This window comes from Buteo buteo, chromosome 2 (assembly GCF_964188355.1).
Source record: "Buteo buteo chromosome 2, bButBut1.hap1.1, whole genome shotgun sequence".
In the NCBI taxonomy this organism is placed as follows: Eukaryota; Metazoa; Chordata; class Aves; order Accipitriformes; family Accipitridae; genus Buteo; species Buteo buteo.
Window position 1 is genome coordinate 62,344,472 of NC_134172.1, and position 26,546 is coordinate 62,371,017.

The window sequence follows — 26,546 nt, forward strand, 5'->3', positions numbered from 1 at the left end:
CCCAGCACATTGGATCCATGGCATATAGGGCTATGGGGTACACAAGTGCAGAGCACACCCTAATGCCATCAGGGTACAAGGGGACATGTGTGGTTATGGTGTTCGTCTTCCCCAGGACTCGTTACGTGTGCTGGTCCCTGCTTTCCAGGAAGTGGCTGGACATCCCCTGGCTGATGGGAAGTAGTGAAAAAAATCCCTTCTTTGCTTTGCTTGCATGCATAGCTTTTGCTTCACCTATTAAACCGTCTTCACCTCAATCCACAAGTGTTCTCTATTTCCTTCTATTTTCTCCCCATATGTGAGGTCATCCCACCACAGCTTGTGACTGCCCAGCACCAGGGATGCTGAAGGAGGCATTCATCAAATTGGTGGCACCAAGCTGGGTGCTGGCCCCAGCAGGGTGACACTACCAGAGCAGCCACAGCCCTGGGTGGTGCTCACACCCGCTGGCTGACAGTCTGTGATGGATGCACTCGACCCCGCTTAACCAAACTTGCAGCAGTTTGGTACAGACTCCAAAGGAGGTAAAGGCCTGAGCCATAGCCGGGCCAAGAAATCCCCTAGGAAATCCATGAAGGAACAGAGTGACACAGTGAGTATTGGTACATATGAGCTTGGATCACCAATCATGAGATTAACAGATGAATAGTGGGTGGTTTTTCCAAGACCCATTCATCAAAGAACAAAGAAAATTGTGGGTATAAAGAGTCTTGTGCATACCTTTTCCATTGTATGCAATTTGGCTATGAACCAACCACTTTATCCCATAAATATGACAGCCTAAGTGAGCCTTCTTTGAGCTCTCCCTGCTAGGCAGTGTGGCTGCATGGTGGTGATCTCCCCTTGAGCTGGAACACCTCTCAGGGTTGCTCCTTGAGGCAGCGAGACCTTTTACCAATGACAGATTGTTGCCTGAGCCCAATTTAAGTTCTCCCTGAATTGCAACTGGACAGCATGCCAGGCAACTCTCCCATTGAGCAGGGACACCTCTCAAGGTTTGAGATTCCATGCCTGAGACTAAGAGATCCTTCCTTACCCAAAGTGGAGAGACTCCTTATTTGCAACAGATCCTTGGTAAGTGACTGATAGCATGCTGAATTAATACTAATGAAATCCATGTAACTAATTCCATTAGACATAAACCATTGTCCAAGACTGGGACTAAGTCTGGATCCAGCTGCACCTAGAGTCCTCTCTGAGAAGACGTTGAGAAAGCAAGGGGAACCTTGTGACTCAATGGGAGGTTTTCTTTATCCTTTGTATTAATTCTATTAGACATAAACTGTTGACCAAGCCTGAGCCTAAGATTGGACCTAGCCGCACCTAAGCACCATCAGGAGTTTAGAAAGCAGGGTGGTCCACCCTGAACCTTGTGACTCAATGGGAGGGTCTCCCTTACTCTTTTCCATCTCTGATCTCTGTGTAAATTGTGTAAATCATTCTAGCTTGATTCAAACTCAATTTTCCTTTGTATGTTTCTTTCATGTAGTAAGTAATAGAGTGAACCTTGCCATCAAACCTTGTTAAGTCACACTTTTACAACATCATATTAAAATCACTTTTGCCAATACCTTTGATGATGATTTCTTACATGATCTAAATCACTCATCCATGACAAATTGGTGTAGTCAGCAGGATCCTAAATTGGGATTTGCGACACGGTCCCACACCAGGACAAAGACAGGGCTATGAGGAATTGAGTGTGCTGCTCTGAGGCTGCAGGCTTTGCAGGGGATGAACCTCCGTGCAATGAGCGCCTGGGCCCAGACTGATTGGATCCCAAAGGGACATTTTACCCCAGCGGTACCAAAAGTCTGTGCTACTAAGAAATCACCAGCTGTGATATATTCAGGAATCTGGTAATCCACGCTTGATCAGTAAAAGGTGGAATTTTCTAGTTGCAAAGGTTTGAAAAGTTTCTTGAGATGGTCCCCTCCCTCCCCTGGCTCCCCAGTGTGTTAATATTCATCAGTTGATTCTTGGGGTAACAACATGGATTTCTGTCAATTACAGCTAACTTGGCCCTGGCATCTATAAGATCCATACCCAGCACTCATTCTGCCAGCCCCGGTGGTTACAGGGAGAGCGGAGGGGTGATGGCCCCCAGGCCCAGGGCTGCCTGTCCCCTATTCTTGCTTCCAGTGGGGTGGGGGACACACACGCACACCAGTCAGAGGAGGCAGGACCTGTGCCCTAGCACCCCTCCTTTGCCCCTTCCCATTTGCTTATTTATACGAGCCCCGCAAGTCAGGAATTAGTTTGCCATCCACCTGCTGCCTGTGCATCCCTGCCTGCACTGATGCAGGCAATGTCTCCTCCTCCTGACTCACCATCCTCTGCTGCTTTTGCACCTGCAATGACCTGTAGCTTCTTCCCTTCCCCTCAGCCAGGCAGCTGCCATGCTGCTGGGCTAGAGGTGCCCTCAGAGCAAATAGGGCAGCTGCTAATACCTGTTTTTTCACGCCATGGGGGAAAGGTTCCCTGAGGGGGTTTACCAAGCTGCATGGATATCTACCTTGCTGTGTGGCAAGTTCCCCTACGTCCTGGCAAGCCTCACCTGTATTTTTCCAAAGCACTACTTTGTTGCCCCCTGATCCCAGGGCGAGGGACAGGGTCCCTGCAGCCACTGGGCAAGTGGCAGGTTTGGGGAGGTGGCTCCCGAGCAAGTTGTTGAGGGTTTGAATGGACGCTGCCGGCCCCAAGGTCCCAGGCATGCAGCAGCCTTTCTCCCATCGCCCCTGCCAAATTTTGCAAATCAGTTTGTCTGAAAACAGGGGTGTGCTGGGCTGCCCCCGGCGACCCCTTTGTTTTGTTAATCACTGACAGCTGGGCAGCAATGCTGCTGCCCTACTCGTGCTCCAAAGCCTCAGCACCCAAGTCCCAGAGGTGCTCATCCCATCCACCACACCCATGGCAAGCGGCTAGGGCCTCAACAGCTCCGCTCGCAGGAGACTCCATGCACCCCTCCCCTGCCCTGCTGCCCGCTGCCCCCCTGCACTGCTGCACCTGCCCTTGCCTTCGTGTGAGATGGAAACACTGCCACGTCTGCTGCAAACACACCCATAACCACTGCACTCAATGCAACTCCGGCTGAGCCTTTCCTTTCCCTGCCCCTTCTTTTCGGAGACAAGGGAATATCTCGGTAGGAGTAGAAGACACAGATAACTCCTTCTCCCAGCTCCCTGGGGGGGTCAGCCAGGCCAAAAGCCATAGGACAGCTGCCCATGGCTGCCTGTGGGGCCAGCTGGGTACACCAGCACTCTTTTCCCCACTGCCCTTTTTCCAGAAAGGCATTCCTGGCCAGGATCCTGCCACCAACACCAAATATAAAGTGCAGTGGCTGCTGCTTGTTAGGGATGCCAGCAAGAAAGGTACTTGGACTCTGTAAGGTATTGATTAAAAATACCTTTAAATTAAAAGACCTAGCGATAACAGGAGAAAGAATAAAAGGTATAATCTTACATCCCTTTGGATGCTGGGAACTCCGAGTCATGCAGCATCTGATGGACCTCCAGCCAGGGCATGGCACAGGGTGCAGGGGAGAGGTTCACTGGCATTGTGGTCTTTAGGGTTTTATAGGGTTTTCCCCAAAGTAAACAACTCCATTCCTCATTTCTGCAGTTGAGCAAAAGGCTGTTTAATGAAAACACACTGCTTCACTTCAAGATAAAGACAAGGACAGGCCAGTGGTGTCATTGCCAGATGCCGAGTGGGAGCTTCCTACAGGCTTCTCTGGTGCAATTAGCTGGCGAAGCCCATCCTGCAGCCAGGAGGTGTGTGCACCCCAGCACAGGTCTGACAGATGGAGCTTCCCCTGCGGTGCACACACCCAGGCCCACGCCCCTCAAGTCAGCACTTGCGTGGGTCACCAGCCCCTCAGTGCCCAGCAGTCTCCCATCAGGATCAATGCGGGTGCTGGAGATGGGGATCTTCCAGTGTACTCCAGGAGCAGTCCTGCTGTGGCTTGGGTTTGGGGAGGGAACCCTGCGTGGACAGGGAAGGAAGAGAGACAGCAATCTTAACTTTTTTATGCGTAAATACAGGTAACATGACAATGGTAAGGTGCATGAACCCTGTGATAAGACACTGAGAATCCAAGCAGGGCAAACTGCACTGAGCTGGGGCGGCAGCGCACAGGCAGCAGCAGGCAGCCCTGAGGCCATTCTCAGTGGTTTTGAAAACCACATGTAGAGAGTGCAAAGGAAAAGAGCAGAAAGGTGGCTTGTCATGGGCTGCTGCAGATAAACGCCAAGTTCCCTTCCTCTGCCCGTCAGGCTTAATGTAGGAGACTGGAAGGAGTGTTTGCACCTCTGATATAGCAGGCAAGGGGCTGAGAGGAAGATGGGCTCAGCAAACAGACTGTGGTTTGGGGGGACGAGGGATCCGTGAGCCAGCTCTGCATGGTTTTAGTTGCATCATGTCTCTGCACGTGTGGTTGTTGGCTCTCTGAGCCTCTGCTTGTGCACCGAACTCCCTTTCCACTCAGCCTTCTCAGTCCTTGCTGCACACACCACCCCAGCAGCCTCACTAACACCTCTCCAGAGCGCTTCTTTTTTTTTATTAGGCACCAGAGATTCATGGTACTATGAAGTGTTGTGTCCTGCAAGGGCCCCCCTCTCCCCTCAGGGGAAGAACAGATTTACCGTGAAAGCACTGAGCAAATCTTTACTGCAAAACTCTTGCCCCTTGCTATCAGCAGCCTCCTGCGCACAGGGTGCGTGGAAGGACAGAGGTCTTGCTGCAGGACGGGGGTACAGTTTGCCCTGTGACACATGGTGTTCCTTCAATGGATGGCAATAGAAGGTGTTAAAAATATTCTTGCAGGCTGCTGTTTGTTCGGGCTAACATTTTCCTGCTGCACTGAACAAGGAGCAGCGCAGGTGAATGCTACAGAAGGAGCCCCGACCCCTGCGAAGCAGCCGATGAGGGATCTGTAAGAGCGGGCTCACCTCCCCAGCAGTGCACCCGCCGAAGCATTTTGCAGAGACCAGAGAATATTGCACACGAGGTGAACATGACGTGCCCTCCATGGGGGTATACAGCTAGCTGCACCGTGCTGTTCACCAACTGCTTGCAAGCGGTGATGCTGAAACAGCCATGCTGCTGCCCTCCGGCCCGTTGCGGGGGCTTACATGACCCTCACACCCTCCCTCAGTGGTCTCAGTTGCCATCTCACACAAACCGATGCCTGGCTGTGGGGCGTGGGCGCTGCTCCCTCCAGCGTGCCCCACGCTGCCTCTTCCCCGGCTGTGTTTGGGTAGAGGTAACTCCTAACGCCGTGGCTCAGTACTTTCAGAGCCTGCAGAGAACCTCCATCAGTACCGAGGGACCGGGGCAGCAGCAAACGAGAGCAGGACGGAATAAAGCCAGCTGGCAGGGAGAGACGCGGCCCGCGGCAAGGGGAGACGGAGCTGGTGCTGCTCGGCGTTACCTCCCCCAGCTACGGCTGGCCCCGGCTGCAGCTGCTGGGGGTGTCAGCCGGCAGCGGTGCCTGAGGAGAGGGTGACGGCCAGCCCGGACGCCATCGCACCCCAGAGACCCCTCGGGCCCCTCAGCGGTCGGAAGAGGCGCCGGCTGCCAGGAGGGGTACAGCGCCCGCGAGGCCTCAGCTGGATGAGGCCCGGCTCTATCCCCTGCGGACGGCAGCAGCTCCTAACGCCCCGGGGGAGGGGGGGAGGCCCGGGGGCAGACGGGCCCTGCTGCCACGCCGCGGCTGCTGCCCCCGGCCCTACGTGGAGTCACGGTGAGCCCTCGCGGGGCCCTGCCCTTAGCTCAGGGGCGGCAGCGCTCAGAGAAGGGCGGGGAGAAGACGAAGGCCTCCCCAGAGCCGAGGGCGGCGAGGAGCCGCGGGCCGGCCCGCGGCGCCGGGGGCTGCAGCTTCGCGGGCGGGACTGGATGGGGCAGGCGAGGCGCGCGCTGCCCCTTTAAGAAGAAGAGCATGGCGGCGGCGGCGGCGGGCGACCCGCGCACGCGCGCAGCCTTCCCCCGCGACTTATTCGGCGCCCCCGGCAGAGGGGCCGCGCAGCTGGGTGGTGAGCTATGCTGCAGCGTGACTACGCGCATGCGCAGGTGCGCCGCGGGGCCCCGCTGCCCGCCGTGCGCTTTGTGGCGCTGCCGGAAGCGGCCGCGGCGGAGCGGAGCGGGGCCGAGCGGAGCGGAGTAGTGCGGAGTGGCGTCTCCCCTGTGTCGCCTCGGCCGCCGCGGGCACCATGGAGCCGGCGGCCTGAGGGCGGAGCGGCCGGCCCTGCCCCGACATGCCCGCCGGGCCCTTCGGCGCAGGTAAGGCGGCCCAGGCCCTCCCGCGGCGGCGCTGCCCGTGCCCAGCCCGCTCCGGCTGCCGGCGGGGCCTGCGGTGGCGGGACGCCGCCCGGGAGCCTCCGCCGTGCTGACCTCTGCGCTGCCCGTCGCGGAGCCGGGCCTGCGGGCACCGCGGGGCTGGGCTGCAGCGGGCGTGGGGGTGGGGTACGCTTGCCGCCGAGGGCTCCTATGGTCGCCTCGTGTAGCTGCTGGGGGCCCGGCTGGTACCGCCGAGCCGCCGCAGGGCGGGCGAGAGCGGGCCTCGGGGCCCCGCCTCGCATCGGGCGGCGGCCCCGGGGTCCTTCGCGGCCTGTGCCCTGTCCCCGGCCGCAGGGACCGCTTCTGAGCCGCATTTCGGGTCCCCGACGCGAGCGTGAGGTGTTACCCGCGGCCGGTGAGCTCCCGCCTGCCGAATGCCGGCTCCCGCGAGCAGGAGCGCGGTCGTGAGGGAGGGAAAACTTTTTGTCGCTGTTTCTCTGCCGACTGTCTTGCAGATGATCCAGTGGTGCCTTGCGTTCCGGGCTGCAGGCCTCCCGGGCTTTGCCGTGGTTCTCCTTTCCCGTGATTATTTTTCGTCTGGTTTGATCTTCAGGGCCTGTGGGCAGTGAATCAGATTTCTTTTGGAAAGTGGTGAGCAGTAGCAAAAGCCCAGCAAGGCTTGCTGCCCGAGTTCAGGGGACTGTCGGCTTCAGGAGATCCCTTCCTGGTTGAGCAATTTGTAGAGTTGCACAAGGAACTGGACTAAGGAAGAAGTGTGAATGTAAAATAAACCGCTGAATAAAAATTATTCTCAGTCTGGGCCAGGGAAGCGCACTGTTTTGCGCTGGAGTTCATTACATGGTTTTTGGCACAAGTGAGGGATGTGAAAACTCAAACTCTCAGATGACCTGCCTGCAAGATAATTTTTTCAATCCTGGTTTTAAAGATGAGAATGATAGTGAGAAGCAAAGTGGTACTGATGTCTGAGTAATGAAGCTTGAAAGCAGAGTAATAGCCAAAACATACAAAATTGACTGATGTTTTTGCTTTCTTATGGCTCTGTTAATCTTCAGATATTACAGTATGTAATTTTTAGGCAACTTTTTTGGTATGTGATCCAGGGAAGAGGGATTGTGGCAGGATGGCTTTCTGGCAATAATTGTTGCCTCTAGAAAGCAGATGTTAATACTATTGGTGTAGTAGGAGTCATGTTAGAGAGGGGGATTTCTTGTTTTCTGTGTAATACTTATAAAGTATATCTACTATCCCAGAACTTTATGGTGTAGACCCTTTATGTTGATGCTTCTCTGCTTTAGGCTGTAGGAGGTCTTCAGCCCTCCTTGGGCATCTCTCTGTTGATGGTCTTTGCATCTACTGTATTAATAATAATTGCATCCATTCTGCTTTTGTGGTTCATGTAAAACCGAAGAAGCACCTGTTTTTGGGACAGCTTGTCTTTGTGCTTGAAATCCTTTTGCATTGTAGGCAAATATTTCATTTTACATATGAAGCTGCTGCGTACAAAGGGCTAAATGTTCATGTTTGCCACCAATGCTCCCCTCACCCAGCACATGCTTTCTGCGGAACTGCTTTGTACAATGATATTGGTTCTCTGACCTCTCCCCTGCACACACTCTAAAAACCCCACCTCTGCTTTAGGCTCTGAGCTCCTGCATATTCCTTCAAAGTAATTGCAGAATGTGGGTCTGTTATTTAGTTAGGTAGTTCTCATTGTCTAACTTTACTGATCCAGGAGTTTAAATATTTTGGCTGCAGCTGTTCATATTAAGTCTTTGGGGACTGGAAGTAGAACTTAAATATCTTTATTTCTGGAGTTTTATGGGCTCATTAGTAAGTTCTTTCATGCTCACCAACTTCTGCAGTGTTTATGAACCGAGGATCTTTCATCTTAAATGCTGAAACATCCATTTTCAGTGGTTTGTATGGTGATAGCTACTAAAATTACTAAGCTGAGATGGATCTGGAGGGAATATATTGAAACCCAAATTATTTACCACACAAAGGAATATTGGAGTTACGCTCAGTTTCATAGTAGATGGTAAATATTTTAACTTCACATCTCTGTTGTTCTGCCACTGTTAATTTTGACAATTTCTTTCCAGATCTGTCAGTCTCTGAGAATCTGGAGATGTTTTATTTAGTGCAGCCTCCAGTAACATAAACACAACCCCTTTCCAAACTTGAGAGTGTGTAAAACTGCTTGGTAAACTTCAGGGTTTTATTTATTCTTCTTCCTGCCTCTCCTCTTAATTAGGTTGCCTGTCATTCTGAGAGTCCTTAGTGATTTGAACCTCAGTAAGACATATGTTTATGTGAAATATGAATATTCAGCTGGATGAAATATAGGAGATGTTATTTGGGCCAGTGAGAGTGCTTTTTTGAAGCTGAAATGCAGAAGCATTGCAAAACCAGGAGTAAAAATCAGGGTATGCTGTTTGTGTGGTGTGACAGTTGGTTTTTTTGTTTTTCAATTTGCTATTGCTGTTTAAGTAGTTTGTGATTAATACAGCCTCTTCTGAGGGAGTGAGTCCTGCTTTTACAAAGCATTAGGTGCCTTTTGTCTAAAGCAACTTACAGAACAGCCAGTATGTTGAATCTGACAGAACATTGTAACAAATACAATTGTGTGGGGAGACTTACTAGCATTTTTAACTTATGTCCAATTATAAGAAGCTGCATGCTAGGTGGGCTTAGCTATAACCCAAACCTAACGGATGGCAGCAATTTCCGATTAAAATAGAAGTTGAAGTGGAGTCTTAAATGAAAAGTAACTTCTAGTCCTTGCAAATAAAAACTTCTTACTGCTAAGTGTAAGAGGTGAATAAATCAATACCCTAGGAAATCCCACCTCAAAAGGATTTTACATCTGAAGCATTACTTGTTTCAGTATTCCTTGTATATTGATAAGAATGTAGACTATAATAATAACAGAAGATTTATGGCAAGACCAAAGGAAGTCTTGCATATTAATAAGATACAGATTTGTTCATTAAATTTATGTATGAAGGTCAGGCAGCAGGCTGGGTGTATGTGGCACCAGAAGTTTTGGTTACCCTGTACTGCTGCTAAATGTCTCTTAAACATGGCATATTGTAACTGTTCTGTATCTGTTACAAATGGTGCTTCTCTCAGAAGTATGGAAGGGTCACCCAAAAGAGCTTTGCATCTTTGCTTCAGTATGGCAGGGAGCTGCGTGAAGGCAGGTGATTGCATCCTCCCATTGCCTTGCCCTAGTGCAATGACAGTTTTCTGAAATGCAGCAGGATGTGGGAATCCTTGTCCTCTCTGATGACTTTTGTCTTCTAGACAAGAAAGCTCTTACATAGGCACTGTGTACAATTTGCTTCTGCTTTGCAACACTTCCATGCTTCTGGGAAGCCTGTTCTGGTATAAGGGCAGCCACAGTAAGGTTATCAGCATGCTGATAAGTTCCTGCCATGAGCTGTTAGCTGCTAGTCCTTCAGCTGGAGTGCAGCAATAGAAAGTACATGCTGCTTTATCAGTTGAAATCAGTTTATTTAAACCAACGCTCCTCAAATGGTGTTACGTGCTTCTGTAATGAACTCGAGTGTCAAATGGGAGGGATGGAGAGTGCTTTCGCCCTTCCCTTGTGGTGAGCAGCAAAGCTGGGGGCAGGGGCGTACTGCTCTGGGGCAGTGATGTGGGCCTGAGAGAGGAAGGGGAAATCTTGCAGAGCGGTGATATTTCACTTCTGTCCCTCCTTCTTCCACTCCAAACACAAGCTGGAGACTAAGACAGTGTTCAGATGGGACAGAAAGGGAAAGAAGAAGAGGCCCTGGGGGTATAGGATATGAAAGGAAAAGGTATCATTAAGGAAACCTATGCAATGAGTGACTGAAGCCATCACTAAGGATTGTGTGTCATGTTCATCTTGGGGGTTTTGTTTGTGGTTTGGTTTGGTTTTTTTTTTAATTGTGAGTTCTCTGTGTCCCAAGAGGTAGTGGCTTAGAGGAAAACAACAGTTCCAAGACTAAGGATTTTGACTGCAGTGGCTCGTGCATTCCCCCTGCCATGGCCCACAGAGGAGAGAAAACGCCTAAAGGACGGAGAGGATATGCTTCCTGCAGGCTGTGGCTGCTCTGATTAATTTGCTATCAGATGAGCACATGTCATTGCTGCCTCAGACCAGAAGGACATAGTTTGGAAAACCAAGATCTTGCTGCCTCAGCTTCCCTCCTCCCTTGAAGGGAATCATCAGGCTTTTTATGTAGGTTTTAGGTGTAAATAAACACATGGGGTGTCAGCTAAATAGGCAGACCTGTTTAAACGGTGACTTGTCCCTAAGAAGGTGTGTTTCCAGGCCTGGCTTCTTGTTTGGTTTTGGGCCAAGGAATGTCTAAGGGAGGCATTCAAAACATTTCCTGTATAACTAACTGGCTTCCAAAATGTGCCATCTAAGTGTAGTTGCAAACGGTCCTCAGGGTGCCATTTGTGACAGTTTGAGCTAGTCTAAGCTGTAGCTGTTGAACACTCCTTGCTTTTTATCCTGTGCCAACCCTGTTTTCCTTACTTTATTGTCCACGTGGTCACCTGGCTTAGGTAACTGATAAAAGACTGCTGGTGTTGGTGGGAGAGGAGGAATGTGGGAGATAGCATAGTCCCAATTCTGATGATTTAGGCTGCCATGGTACTACCTGCTTAAGCAGCAGTTTAAGGTTGCTGTGAGTGGGTACAAAAGCCTGCTACTGCCAGAAGGGATGCTCCTGCCACCTCTCCTGGCCACGTGTCCTCACTGCTCCTTTGTATTGGCACCATCTCACCTGGGTTAGATCAGATCTTAATACAGCTAAAAACTGTCTCAGCAGAAAAAATGTGCTGGCTTAGCTTTCTGAATGTTTTGATGTGTAGATCAAAACAGGCAGTGCATGGCAGATCTCCTTGAGCTGCCCAGTGAGACTGGATGGCAGTCCTGTGACTAGCTGCTGGCCTTGTCACACACCGTGCCTCCCTGCTGCCTGGGGCTGCTTGCTCTGGCCACGCTCCCAAGCTTGTTCCTGTACAGCAGGTAGATGTTGCGTATGTGCTGATGGTGCAGCACGATCCGTTGCTCTTGGAGCAGAAGGGCAGACCCTGCCATGCTTCTGGACAAATGCAGGCTGAGAGTGACTGTGGAAGTGTAGCTTAACTTTTTCTGCCTCTAATCTGCCTCTCTTGGTTGTGGTTTTGCAACAATGCCAAAAAACCCCAAACCCCCCAAAAGTCACCACTGCAAAAACCTGGTTAGTTTGCTGTCAGCTTGGCTGCCTGAGCTGGCTCAATCTGCAATAAAGGAGAATGCATAACTGCAGTTGTGCTGGGAGCACTGTTGAAAGGAGAACTGTTTCTCCTGTCTAGTTCTGAGAAAGCTACGTGGGAAATTCTCTAGTGGCTTTTCTAGCCTGAATCTTTGGAACAAATCTAGATTAGGGAGTGACTCTGTATATTGACTTTACAAGGATTTGAAATGCATTAGGGTGTACTCTAAGGCCTTAGGTTTGGTACCAGTATGTGATGTTATAATGAAACTATGAAGTGATACTGGGTTTAAATTAGTGATCCGCCAAGGCTCAGTCAGTCCTGAAATCACTTCAGATAAAGTATTCTCTTCATCATCAGACAATCAAATTTTTCAACCACCCGTTTTGAATAGTGCATGCTGTAGGAGAAATACTTTATGAATGTAAAGAGGCTGAATTTTTGTCTTCTGGGATGACTAAGATTTTCCTGAAAGTTTCCTGGTATATATTTTTAACTGCTATTGAGCTGAAAAAGGGAACAAGGTGTGAATTGGAGCCATTGCTTGTATGAACAAAATACTTGTAGAACTATTCTTTATTTAGTCAAGGTTGTCATGTAAGTAAGCGCATCTTTCCTGCAAGGATGGCACAAGGGAAAGTTGTGTGATGTGAAGTCACTTCTCAAGATTAAGTGTTTCCAATGGGCTGCTAGGCCCTAACTGAAACATACTGTAATCTTTTTTTTTTTTTAAAAAAAGCTCACAGCTATATTTAAAAAAACAAACAACAACAACAAAAACAAACCAAACAAAACCAACAAAAACAACTACCCCAAAACCATATTAAGGTTGAAAAACAGCTGTTGGAATTTCTTCCAGGTCTTCAAATCTATGACATGGACACATGCATCTTGAATTTACAAGGGTCTATATCATGGCAAACAGCCTCAGTTTTGGTAACTGATGTCATAGACATTTCTACTAATTATATTTTTTTCTTCCTTACCCACCAGGTGTTATTTGGATTGTAGCATAGAGGCACTATGTACTCAGAGTGGAGATCCTTACATCTTGTCATTCAAAATGATCAGGGGAATACCAGTGTACTTCACAGCTATCCTGAAAATGTGGGGAGAGAAGTGGCAAATGCAGTGGTGCGTCCTCTTGGACAAGCTTTAATTACATCATCTGTTGGAAGTGAGAGTTTACTAAAAACGGACAAAGAAGTAAGTGCATTTCCTTAGAGATTGTGGTTTCCTTCATGCTAGAGCAGCAACTTACTGATTTTCTATAACCTCTTTTATTTTTCTCTCTTTAATCGTCCAAGTTTTATGAGGTATGCTATATTTTTACGTTAGTAATCTACATAAGGCTACTATTAACAGCTAGTTCATAGCAACAGTGTACTTCATGACCTAGTAGTAAGTGTTCATCTGAGCTACTGTACCAGGAAGTTCAGGCTAAAGCAAAAAAAAAAAAACCCAAACCAAACAAAAAAAAAAACCCACCAAGGAATTTAGCAGTTCACACATAAAGCCTTTCTAATTATCTTCATTTTTGAAGCAAGAGTATGTGACTTTTAAAAAAAAGTCTTTGTGTAGTACAAGTATCTACTAGAATTTGAAAATCTTCCATTACATCAGCCCTTGTGTGTTCTCAAAAGTTCTCTCTACAGGTTAGACTAAAGAGATTCAGCTTTTAGAGTGATTTACCATTTATCATAATCTTCATAATGTCATGATATACTAATTAATGACTTGGTGTTTTCTTGCAGCGTATATTAAATAGAATTGCCTGTACCACATAACTACTGTTATTTTGTTGAGTTAGAACCAATGTACTCTGACCATTGTTTACTTGCTAATATTTATTTTTAGTAACTTCTGCTTTGTGTTTGGTTAGGTAAAATGGACTATGGAGGTGGTTTGTTATGGACTGACCCTCCCTCTGGATGGTGATACTGTGAAATACTGTGTTGATGTCTATACAGACTGGATTATGGCTCTTGTATTACCTAAGGACTCCATTCCTTTACCAGTTATTAAGGAACCAAACCTTTATGTTCAAAGCATTCTCAAACATCTCCAAAATCTCTTTGTACCGAGGTGAGTGTTAGGTCTGGGATGCTTAGGAGGCACAGGAGTTCGAACCTGTAGTCAGCAGGTAACCTGTCAAAGAGGCCTGATGGGCTGTGGAGGCACTTGATTAAAATAAGACTGCTATCATTGCAAAGTGAGGAGGAAGGTATTTTTCCAAACCTGCTTTGTAATTTTCAGTAGCAAATTGAGTTGTTGCTGCTGTGTTTAGGAATGCTTACTGTTCTAAGAGCTTTACGAACCATCTCTGTTAGGTGACTGGAGGGTGGGGGGAGAGGTTAAGTAGCATCACTGTGTGACTGTGTGCTTGGTATTGTGTAAAACTGAGATAACTAAGAGCATGTCATGGTAATCCCATGCTTTGTTTACTCAATACTTGACCACATTTCTGATGTGCTGGAGGATCTTGCAGGAAGTGGCTGCTTTGTGCCTGCATCTTGCTGCCTGTTAAATGGGCATAATTATGCTGTCTTTTGCTCCTAGTTTCAAAAGAATCCTGCAGAGGAGTGCTTGCTATCTGAAAATGTGGTGTTACACAAGACATCCTTGGATGATAATTTTGAGATACACATGCTTATAGGTCTTGAACAAAGTTATATTGTCAGAGTGCTCAAACATTATACTTTGTTTATAGTTTATGACAAGGTTACCTGCTGCTGTTGAACACACATGTTGGATAAGTAAGAGGAGATTATTTAACGGTGCCCTGTGAAACAGTACTTAAATATTAGCTACCTGAAATTACTTCAGATCAGTGTTTAGTATATGTCTGTAAGTACCAGATCATCTGCTTTTATCAGTATTAATAATGTATCACTGCAAGTGGCCTTCAAAGTGGTCTGCTGTACTTGGATCTCTTAACTTTACCTGAAGGCTTTGTTAATAAAGGGCTTTGAATAATAACTCATACAAATTCAGACGAGGAGTTCATTGCTATTTATTGATTGCTTCAAAGTCTACTACCTAACCTTAGTTGTCATTGCTCTTAACTTGTAGTGAAAAAGGCATTTTAATTCCCATTAAAGGATGGTCAGGGCAACGGCACAAATCTGAGGATGCTTCCAGATTAGACTTCTGCAGAAGGTTGTCTCTAAGCTTTAACACATGCAAAATAGAGTCTACTGTCTGGGAACCTTTATTCCCGTGGCACAGTAGAGAATGAATTCTTCACTAGTCCATTAAATAGTTCTTGCTATGATCCCTTGACTGCTTTTAGACCAGGCACCCCGGTAGCAGGCAGTTCTCTAGTCCTGTTTCTTGCATGCCATGGGTACAAGCTGCCATTCTACCCTTCTTTCCCAGCTTCATTGATGGAGCTTGATGCGGGGTGGTAGACTGCATGTGATGGCTGTTGAATGAAATAATTAACATCCAGAGACAGGGCTGGAAAATCATTATTTTAAACGCTCCCTGCCCCCCCAGTATCATTGTTCTATTGTTTTCTTTCAAAAGCATCTGAGATGTATCTGAAACTGTTTTTTCATGGCTGCTGCTGTCAACACTTGATGTTCAAGTCCCTACTCTGTTTTCAAGAAAAAGAACTTAAAGTTCAAGTTTTGTCCTCCAGGGATCTGTGTTCAGAATTCACTCCAGCAACAGGGAGATGTTCTATAATGGAAATTAAATGCAGAACTGAGTTGTGCACACCTTGCTTAAGTGAAAGCAAAGGGTCATTCTTAGGTGCCTGTGGTGGGGAAGAGGAGAATAACTTCTGGTTTTACCCAGCTGATAAGGGTTGCTAGTGCTGATGGGCTCTTGTAGAATATTTACCCAGGAGCTCCTGTAGCAAGCTGCATTGAACTATTTCCTGGAGAAAATCTGTTCTTGTGTTGAAAATACTAAGCTTTTCCTATAAGCCTATGTCCTATGGACGGTTGTGATTAAAGTAGCTTTCTTCCTCATCCTGTTTTCCTGGAAACAATGTAGCTGTTGGTTTGGCTGCCTTAAAAATAGGGGCCCAGAGTTGGGGCAAGGGTTTCAGACCTTGAGGAGGATGTAATAGTTGAGGTGTGAAATGCAGCAGCTTTAAGTGAGCAGTTCAACTTAAATAGCATCTCAGGAACATGTATACACCAAATACAAAGCACTTGTGTATAAATCATTCTAGTTTCAGTGCTCAGCTGAATCAAATGTTTACATGCACAGTCCTTGAAATAGTGTGGTGCTGAAAAATAAGAACAGTGAAAGATGGGTGAGTCAACTTGCCTTTCCTCTCTCTGCCGGACTGACTAGAGAGAGAGTGCTTGCATCCTTCCCTCCAGCACTGATCTTCCATCCACCCAATGAAATGACCACTTCTTTTCTTGATGTATTTGAGCAGTCCCCAGGCAACCCCCAGGCTTTCTGTCTCTAGCAACCCTACAATATTCAGGAAGCCTTGCAGATTACTTAAGTAGTAGTGGTAGTTACTGCTGTCCGATGAAGTTCCAGTGCAGCAAACTCTTGTTGGAAGCACAGAAAGAAAATATGAGAACTCTCTCGCCCTGCCTCCCCTCCCAAGGAGATTGAGGTGTAGATACCAGGGTCTTCTGTGCAACTAAAATGTCTGGAATTGCTTGAGAGACCATGAAACATGTGACTGTCCAAGTGTAATAGATACTTTTTTGTAATAACTTCTGCTTCTCATATGAAATCATGAGAACAATTCTTGTTGCAAAGGAGTGTGGGAACCAAAAGACCAGGTTCTGTGGAAATCTAGACATTAGCAAAATGCTGCAACCAAAGTTTGGCATGCATTTGACTTTGTGGATAAGAGGAGCTGATAGATGGACAGGGACTTTAGAGTTGCCTTTACCAGATTAGTTCAGAAGTATCCTATTAGTCATCTTGCATATGGAGCTCTTACATGTAAGCCCCCTTTTTATAGATTCCTTAAATTCTTGAAACAGTGTTTGAAACTTCAAGCCTATCAAGGTTAAGGATATCATTTGATTAAGTATCTACTCTGTTGCTCATGGAAAAAACAGTGCTATAACCAAGGTGGGGCTTACTGGTCCCAAGCTTTGTTGTTCTATGGAGACTGTCTGTTAGGATCAAGCACTAGCATCAGGCAACCGGCTGAAGTCCCAAACTCTGACTAGTAGTCTGCAATTTTTGTATTAGATATTATCCTGTCTCTTTGTAATCTTTTGCCAGTACTGTAATACAACATTTATTCTATGAAGATAAGAGTTGATAGTGTTTTTAAACCATGTCTGTCAATAAGTGATCTCAATGCAAGCTATTTTTCTTAAAGAAAAGCAGATCTCTATCTAGTGGATCAGCATGTTCTTGAGATGCTTACCATGCGGCATCACTTGTGGGTTATACCACATTGAAACTGTTTGGTAGGAATCTGGTAATACTACTTAGTAGTCCAGTGGAAGGTAATATTTTTATGATTCTTTTTTGTCATCCCTTCAGTGAATGGTAGGAGGGATGAGGAAACGGTGTACAAGTTGAAATACAGCTTGCATATATTGCACTCGTTTTTAATCTTTCAGGCTTCCTCAGCTTTGTTTACCAGCATCCTCAGATACTGTCCAGAAAGTTTCACATTACTATTCTGTACCCGTTCTGCCTTGTCCAAACTAACTGATGGGAAGAGAGCATGCTGCTTTGTGCTGCTTCTGTAACACTTCAGTGACTCAGCAGTGACAGTGAGGAACTTGTTGTTACTATAGGGAGAACCTTGATAATACCAACTTGTTCCCTTTCTTCCTTACTTACACCTTCTTCATTTAGTCTGATTTTCATATTTAATGACCCTCTTCTAGATTTCGCCCCCCCCCCCCCCCCCCCAAATCCACGGAATTGGGGGTAAGAGTTGGATCTACATTTGGAAGCAAGAGGAGAACTAGGAAGAATTTAAATTAATTTGCTAACAATATTTTCTCCTAATTTTGCCACTTCTGAATTATCTATGTAACAATTAGTGATGTCTCAACTACATTCTCATTGTTTGGTCTAAGATAAATTACTTTGCAATAATGGGTTGTGCTTGCTCCAGTTAGTGTTCAGTCTATGGTGGTGAGTTCTGTGACATGTAGAGAAGAATGTTATGATACATCTTGTACTCATTAAGGCAGAGTTAGGATGCTTAGAGACAGAGTTACGGTGTATAGAAGTGTATTAGCTCATGTTCTTGGCTCTCATTCAATAATATTGATGTTTCTTCTTGTAATTGCTCAAAGTTCAGATTATTGTATGCAACACTTCAAAGTTCTTGTTTAGAGACTCGGGTATTGTTTTCTTCTCTTGCAGGCCAGACCCAGGATCTAGTCAGATTAGGTTGTGCTTGCAGGTTTTGAAAGCTGTCCAAAAACTGGCTCGTGAATCAACAATTATGGCAAGAGAAACCTGGGAGGTTTTGCTATTATTTCTTCTTCAGATCAATGACACTCTTCTAGCAGCTCCAACTGTGCAAGGTTCATATTCAACTTCCATTTGGTTCAATTACTGGAAAAACCTTTGGCTCTCCTTAGTATTGAGCTGCCAGGGGGATGGAGGGAAACCTGTTAAAAGCTCTCAGTAGCCACCAAAGCACAGTAGCTCACTCCTAATTCTGCTACACTACTCTGAAATAAAGCATTGTCAGAAAAGACTGAATGATTTGGAGTTGTTTTTTCCTGAACATATTTTTGCATAACGGTGACTATGTACAGGAACAACTTGTGGTGAATGGTTTCAGACAATGTTGTTCCCTATTTGTTTCCCTTAAACCACTATGTGTCTTGCTGTTTGGCCTGCCTACTGGACAAGAATATTATCAGTTTATACCTATTTAAAAAAAAAAAAAGACAGTGCAATAGAAGACAGCCTATGATTGGTGAATTCCCAGTGTCCCTTAGTGACATACATATGTGGCTGGGCATTGTATATTATGTTTTGTCTTGTAAAAAGGCTAATTGGCTGTAGGAAACAATTGGGAATCGCTCTCTAAATGAAAAATTATGAAAAAAATGAGCTTCGGAATCTTTATGCACTCAAACTGAAATCTCCTTAGGGAGATATTTGAAGTTACTTAGATTGAATACTCACTAAAGGCATGCTTTGTTTCTGTTACAAGGTGGCATTGCTGAGAATCTGGCTGAAAAATTAATTGGCGTGCTGTTTGAGGTGTGGTTACTAGCTTGTACGCGGTGCTTTCCAACACCACCTTACTGGAAAACTGCCAAAGAGATGGTGGCCAACTGGCGACATCACCCTGCAGTAGTTGAGCAGTGGAGCAAGGTCATCTGTGCCCTTACTTCCAGGTAGGAGAAATCCCATGGAAATAAACACACATGTATGGGGATGATCATGGTTATATGTGTTTTTCTCTGGAGTTGCTTAGTTGTGGAATGCACAGCAATCCAAAAGTAAATGAGCAAAACAAAGTGAGAGATCATGGTAGTGTCCTTGGCTTTTACTGTTTGTGTATGTGTGTGTCTTTGTTCTGCAAGTGAAAAATTGAATTGGATTGTCTGTGTTATTGTGTAACCTCAGCACCTCTCTGATATTGAGCACTTTACAGTGTGTGTATATTAGTCTCTATCACTGTGACTTCATCATGTCCTGTGAAGAATGAGTCATGAATATTAGTGTAGCATTATAGTCTGTGTATTTAATGGCAGTCACCACCAAAGTTATTAGGCACTTGTTACAACTGCATGTCGCTGTGTTTGAGGTGACTCTTGGACTCTGCCTGTCCTGCCCTGCGGAGCTGAAGCCATGCTGTGGCTGCCTGGCACTTGTGGCCTGGCAGTAGGGATGTGATGGGCCAGGGGCAGGCTGTAGGCTCTCCTCTGAGCAGTGGCACTCTCCTCCAGACAGTATTGAAGGAGAGCTGTACCAAGCCTTGTTGGGCATGGGAAGAGTGAGGATCTGTGTGCTGCTGGAGACGTTAGGCTGTAGTAAAAGTGTCTGAACAGTGAGGGGAGTCTCAGTACCCTTAATAGTGGGGTATTTGTGCTATAAAGTCTTTGTGGGACAAATCTTAGCCTCTTGGAGGAAAGAACTAAATTAATTGGTGAGGAGCTGGGGTCTGGGTCTCCTCCTCCCAGCTCTTCTGAGATGTCAATGACCATTTCTGTGAAAGTTCAAAGATGTATTAAAATTCCTGAGCTATGAAAAATTCAATAGTATGCTTTTCTGCAAGGGTTTATTTTAACTCTGAAAACTTTTGCTTTTGAATTACCTGTCAAAATTCCAAATGTGGATAGATTTTTCCAGGTTATGCAGCTGCTTGTTAAACCTGTGGGAAATAAAGCTGCAACACAAGTTCTGCATATTTCCCACGCTATTTCTTTAGCTATTTTTATCTCATTAGATGTAGCATTGCATAACAGAAAATATTTTATGATTCACTGATCTGAAAAGAACAGCTCTGTCTCAAAACATGCGTTGGTGTTCTGCTCCATGCACTATGCCCACACTTCTACTGTTGACTAACAGTCTTAGTTCTGTTGATGCATAGTAATCTGCAGGTTTTCTGTAATGTTTTAGTCTGCTGTTCAGTAATGCTGGTTTGTGTGTAATACATAGAAAGCTGAACTTTGAAGTTAACTTTAAGTTCAGTGGTACTTTAAGCTGCAGTTTCAATACTTAAGTGAAGCTCCAGCTTCAAACAGTTGAAGTGTTGTTTTAGTAAACAGTTTTCTGAATTGGGATATTAGCAATAAGCTGAGAATAAACATCTCAAAACTATGGAAAATTATATTTGGAAGTCTGTACACATATGCAGTGTTAAGCTGTATCCATGGCTAGGACTTCATAGGAGGACAAAACTAGCGTCCTACTTGTGTTGCCATACCAATAGATACTAGTTTTACCTGGCTAGGGTGCTTTAAGTCTATTAACTGCCTTATATGTGTGGATTGCAATTTATTTCTGTTTTCAGTCATTCTTGAAAATGTCCCAAATTTCAGTTAAGATTTGGCTATGCTCCTTGAAAAAACAATTTCTTGCAGCTCATAAGGGGAGAATTGTGAAGTAGTGCAGTCTACTGCTGAACAGAGATGTGGGGCATGATTTTGCATGGGATGTACCCAGACTCTTCTGGGTTTGTCGGAGCTAGGTAATTCCTCAGCAAAAACCTGCTATGGGGTGATGCCTCTGGGGCACTAAATGTAGATGGCTGCTGGGGCATTGGTGTGGCATACTGGAAAGCAGTTGCCGCCTGGTACTGGTGCATGTATTTCTGGTTTGGACCTGAAAAAGGCCTTGTGTCCTAAAGCTCATTTGCTCTTCTGTCCAAGCTAGTTACCATGATAGACTGCAATTCCAAACACACTTTGAGTGTATTTTGCATTAGTTGGCTGCAAGTTACTGTATTGCACAGTACTGGGGGAAGTGGAAGATGGTAATTCAGCCTATTTAACTCTTGGTTTAGGAGTCAGCTGTAGACTTCTGCTCTCCTTGCCTTTCTTCTAGCTGTAATGACTTTATCTCTATAAAACTATATGTTTTTTATAAGTGGGCAATGATGAATGGACATGTCTTGTCCATTATAAGCAGCTCTACCCTTAGAAATAAGAGTATGATAACTGAAGCAAGAAATGATGCTAAAAGTGAGTTTGGCTTAGGGAAAGACAAAAACTGATTTCTGAGAATGCTAGGATATTGAGAAGGTGCAGCTTGGATCTCTTCCATCCTTTTAGAGAGCACCAAGGTTATGTTGATCGGGGAAACTGATCTATAAGTTTGCAAAGCTGGGGATGTAGCAAGGGTCAAATCAGACAACAGTGGCTCAGTGAACCTTATTGGTGACTGGTCAGGTAGTTACAGCACTACTAGAGAAAGATCTCCATTTATCTAAGCCATTATCCTCATGATATTACATTGTTGGGAAGCCCTCTGTGGGTTTGCTCTTGTCCTGGTTTCAGCTGGGATAGAGTTAATTTTCTTTCTAGTAGCTGGTATAGTGCTATGTTTTGGGTTCAGTATGAGAAGAATGTTGATAACACACTGATGTTTTCAGCTGTTGCTGAGTAGTGCTTATAATAAGTCCAGGACTTCTCATGCCCAGCCAGCAAGAAGGCTGGAGGGGCACAAGGAGTTGGGAGGGGACACAGCCAGGGCAGCTGACCCAAACTGGCCAAAGGGGTATTCCATACCATGTGACGTCATGCCCAGTATATAAACTGGGGGTAGCTGGCCTGGGGGTGGGGATCGCTGCTCAGGAACTAACTGGGCATCAATCAGTGAGTGGTGAGCAACTGCATTGTGCATCACTTGTTTTGTATATTCCAATCTTTTTTTTCTTATTATTGTAATTTTATTATTGCTGTTGTTATCATTATTAGTTTCTTCCTTTCTGTCCTTTTAAATTGTTCTTATCTCAACCCACAAGCTTTACTTTTCCCTGATTCTCTCCTCCATCCCACTGGGTGGGGGGGAAGTGAGCGAGCGGCTGCATGGTACTTAGTTGCTGGCTGGGGTTAAACCATGACAGCTCTTCACTGTTCTGCAACTCGCAGCTTCTGCAAAACGTAGTGCATCTTTTTTTGAAGAGCTTGTTACTCTGTGGATTGCAAATCCCATGCTGCTTGTAGGATGGCATCAAGTGTTGCTCAGTGGGCTGGTGTAAATTGTAAGTCATCAGGAACTTGGAATTTAGAACTGTAACTTAATGTGACTTGCTGGTGTCATTGGACACTTTAGCTGAAGAGCCTTGAGGATAAGGGCTTAAATTCCGTTTTTTTTCCCTTATCCTCTCCCTTCTTATGTAACACCTTGTCAGTTATGTTTGTGTCTATGTTAATAGGTAACCCCCTGGCTAAACAGATAGGAGAGCTGCTATGGGGTGTTATGCCTTAACAGCTCTTTGATTTGGTTGGACCTTTGGGCAGGCTCCAAGGTGTGTACCCTTCAAAGCTTTAAGAGGGCTAAATGATTGTATAAAATGGGGATCTCCAGGAAAACTGGGCATGTTGTGTTGTTGCTTGCGGGCTTACTTGTGGACTGCTGGTTCCTTTGAGGCTCAAATGCCCTGTTAAATTTTTCAGGAGTATTAACTGAATGACAGATCTGTCTGACTTACTTTCTAGATTGCTGCGTTTTACATACGGACCTTCATTTCCTCCATTTAAAATTCCTGATGAAGATGCTGGTCTTATTCCCCCTGAAATGGATAATGAGTGCATTGCACAAACTTGGTTTCGCTTTTTACATATGCTGAGGTAATTACAGCCATCCATTGTTCATATTCTTGCATCATTTCTATAAATTTAGATGACAAACAAAAAATTTCTCTGGAGATTGCTAAGATTAAACATCTAAATAAAATAATGTGTGAGACACTTGTTGTACCAGTGCCCTGCAGCAGTTCAGGGCAAGGCTGTGAGTGGGTTGTTCAACTTTGAACTCTTTGACTCTTTCAGAATGTATACTGGTTCATTTAATTAAAAAGTTTTTGGCTATTTGGCATTTTGGAGATTCTGAAAAAGACGACTTCAATACAATTTTGTTTCTCTGAGATAGCAAACAGGAAAAGCAGAACAATAGCTCTGAGATGTATACTGCTTCCATTTATTCTCCAGAGTGTTAAATTTAACCTACAAAGGACTATTTTTAAAATGGGTGTATCTCTTTGTTTTTATGAAGAAAGCTATACAGTTAATTTTAATATCCATGTTATTCTTCCTTAAACACACAAGAGAATCAAGTGGCATGTTTGGTTTTAAAGATACTTGGGAATGGCATTGCATTAATGTTCTGAATGGCCAGAATATTAAGCTTTTCCTATAAAGCATTATTTACTAATTAAATGTAGATAAGCATTAGACTGTTTAAAATCTACTTCTTAACTAACAAACAATCTGTTCTTTTTCTTCATTTGTGATAGTAATGTCACAAGTGCTGTACTCTTCAAATCTGGAATTGCTGTTACAGGATTTTTATCAGTGAGGAAAAATTACTCAAACTTTTACAAGCCACTCCCTTTCTTGTCATTGTTTGGCAATATTTAATTCATTGCTTACATTTTGAGAATAGTTGTAATAATGTAAAGGCCTCTTAAACTGAGTTCGAAAGACCTCGTAAGTAATTAGTATTACTGCAATGGTGGGTTTATTCTAGCAAGTGTATGCTCTGGTTCATTAGATCTTAATAAAATTATTCAGTGTATTTGGGTAATGCTTGAAATGAAGACAATTAAGTACCGCCAAACCAGGAACTGAAAATTGACTTCCTGTGATGGAGTAACAGCTAAAAATATATTGATGTTGGATGCTGTTTTACATTGTTACTTAAATACCTTAAACTATTGCATCTTTAAGTATTTTTAAAGTCCTAACAGCTGTTCTTAAACTGACTGAAATATATTTTGCTCTTTTTGTGTGCAGTAATCCTGTGGATTTGAGTAACCCAGCCATTATTAGCTCTACCCCGAAATTTCAGGAGCAGTTTCTGAATGTGAGTGGGATGACTCAAGAACTGAATCAGTACCCCTGCCTTAAACATCTGCCTCAAATATTCTTTCGTGCCATGCGTGGGATCAGCTGTTTAGTGGATGCATTCCTAGGTAATGCTTTTGTCTTAGCTGTGAGTAGCTAGGAATAGTAACTTAATCATTATTTTATTGTCTTTAAATCTTGTCTTCTCCATAAATACAGTCATAACAATTTATTATTTGCAGGTGTATCCTGGAATTGATAGGGAAGGGACCTCAGGTCACTTCTAAATGACCATCTGTACACACAATAATAATATTTGAATGCACAGTTGTAGATGGCCTTAGTTTCAAATGCAAAACAAATAAATAAATCTGAAGTCTAAAGTAAAACCAACCTCTCTTCCCCAAACAAGGCTTCTTTCTCTTTTTGTCTAATCAACAATGCAAGTGTTATGCTTTTAGCATGTTGTGAGCACTGACCATTTTGTTTATAAATTTTGTGGCAACAGCTGTGTGTAGTGCCTGCTTTTATAAGGTATTGAATTTTGACTAATCTTTATGCTACAAGTGCCAGTTTGGCTCAGTTTCTGATTAGTGGGTGACTAGTATTGCTGAGAAGAAAAGCTGTGTTTCTTTGTGTCTGCTGGTAACAGAGTAGCTCAAATTTGAAAGGTAAAGTAGATGTAAGCGCTGGCTGATAAGTTTTAAGTAACACTAACGCCTGAAATCTAAAGCATTATTCTTAGTATGCTTCAGACTTATTAAAAATTCTTCAGAGAAAATGTGCTATTGTGAACTTCAAAGAGCTGCCTGTCTCCTACTGCTTTTTTGCTTAAATGTATGCAAACAAATGTTGTCATCTGCCAGAAGTGTGAGCTGATGTGAGACTGCAGAAGACTTGAGCAGATATGTAGACTGTGTTCAGAAAAAAAATGGGCTGTGGAATTAGACTGTCAGCTTTTACACGTTTGTCTTTTGGAAAAACCTGAATGGTGTAGTCCTTTTAGGCAAAGCACTTTAAGATCCTCCTGTCTCACTGAATTATAAGATCCTTTTTACTAGAAGTACATTCTGTGTTTCTGTAAAAATATTGCAAGGAAAAGGTTTATCAGTATTCCCCACTGCAAACAAGTTTTTGTCACTACAGATTTCACTTTTGTAGGAATAGCTTTGTTTAAAAAGTGATGTAAAAGAGCAAATGGTCATTTTTCTTAGGCTGTGATATTGAATCTTGAAACCTGTTGTGTGCACTGTGTTCTTCCAGTTGTCTTGCCACCAATTTTAAGGAATTTTAATGATTGCTTTTTACTAATACCAGATGTGAGATTTAAAATATTCAGTAATCTGTCAAATAATATCATAACTTGTTAAAGGAGGTGTGGTGTGTTGACCCTGGCTGTGTGCCAGGTGCCCACAAAAGCTGCTCTATTGCTCCCCCTCCTCAGCTGGACAGCGGGGAAAAAATATAACAAAAGGCTCATGGGTCAAGATAAGGATAGTTTATTAAAGTGAAAGGAAAGGTCGCATGTGAAAGCAAAGAAAACCAAATGATGTTATTCTCTACTTCACATCAGCAGGTGATATCTAGCCACTTCCTGGGAAGCAGGGCTTCGGTATGCGTAGTGGTTGCTCAGGAAGACAAAAATGCCCCCCTTCCATCACCCTTTACTTAGCTTTTATATCTGAGCTGACGTCATAGGGTATGGAATATCTGTTTGGTTAGTTTAGGTCAGCTGTCCTGGTTATGTCCCCTCCCAAGGTCTTGCCCAGCCCCAGCCTGCCATTGAGGGGGGCAAAAATGTTGGAGAGACAGCCTTGATGCTGTGCCAGCACTGCTCAGCAGTAGCCAAAACACTGGTGTGTTATCGACACCTTTCTAGCTACCAATGCAGAGCACAACACTACAAGGGCTGCTATGGGAGAATTAACTCCATCTCAGCCAGACCCAATACAGGAGGATTGTATATAGGCAATATATGGCCTAACCTACAAAAACAATCTCCTTATGTTACTCTGTCAAACTCTATCTTCCTACCTATGATAACATGATTTGGCGGTCAGCACTGAAACAGTAATTTAAAAAAAAAAAAAAAAGAAAGAGTCCAACTGGGCATTGGTAGGTGTTCCTCTGAAGTGTCTTTTACTGGCTGTGTAAGCTGAACTAAATTTTTTTTAAAAGCTGTTAAGTATAGTATATATTGAGGAAAAACATACTAGGTCCAAGGTTTTTGTGAAAGTGTGGTTAGTAATTAATTTTCAGTGAAGAAAATAGTTTGTAATGTAAGACTTGTGAAGGGTGCGTCTTGAAGTGGAGGCAGAGGAAGAAGCTGAGCAGCTGATAGCTTTGCATAGTGCATGCTCCTGTGCTGGGATAGCTGTTGTAGTGAATTCCTCTTGGACCCTAAAAATAGTTTAGGGTTCTTACCTGAGATTTTTAATCCACTAATGGTGTGGTAGTCCTTTTTGTGTTCTGCATTTGGCTGCCTGAGACTCCATTCCCACTGGGGTGACAGTGATCATACACAACTCCTTGTCTGGATGCAGTGGGGGGTGTGACTGTATC

General features: G+C 44.7%; 1 protein-coding gene across 4 annotated transcripts in view; it reads left to right on the forward strand.

The window, feature by feature from the left end:
* The first annotated feature begins 6,118 nt into the window (after window positions 1-6,118).
* RALGAPB (Ral GTPase activating protein non-catalytic subunit beta) overlaps window positions 6,119-26,546 on the forward strand; it is a 63,886-nt gene continuing 43,458 nt past the window's right edge. For all 4 annotated transcript variants that reach the window (XM_075057838.1, XM_075057849.1, XM_075057858.1 and 1 more), the window contains exons 1-7: window positions 6,119-6,279; window positions 12,547-12,759; window positions 13,436-13,638; window positions 17,872-18,035; window positions 18,677-18,863; window positions 22,638-22,769; window positions 23,934-24,112. In XM_075057838.1, coding sequence (XP_074913939.1) covers window positions 12,577-12,759; window positions 13,436-13,638; window positions 17,872-18,035; window positions 18,677-18,863; window positions 22,638-22,769; window positions 23,934-24,112 — 1,048 coding nt within the window. In that variant the 5' untranslated portion in view covers window positions 6,119-6,279; window positions 12,547-12,576. The remainder of the gene's footprint in view (window positions 6,280-12,546; window positions 12,760-13,435; window positions 13,639-17,871; window positions 18,036-18,676; window positions 18,864-22,637; window positions 22,770-23,933; window positions 24,113-26,546) is intronic.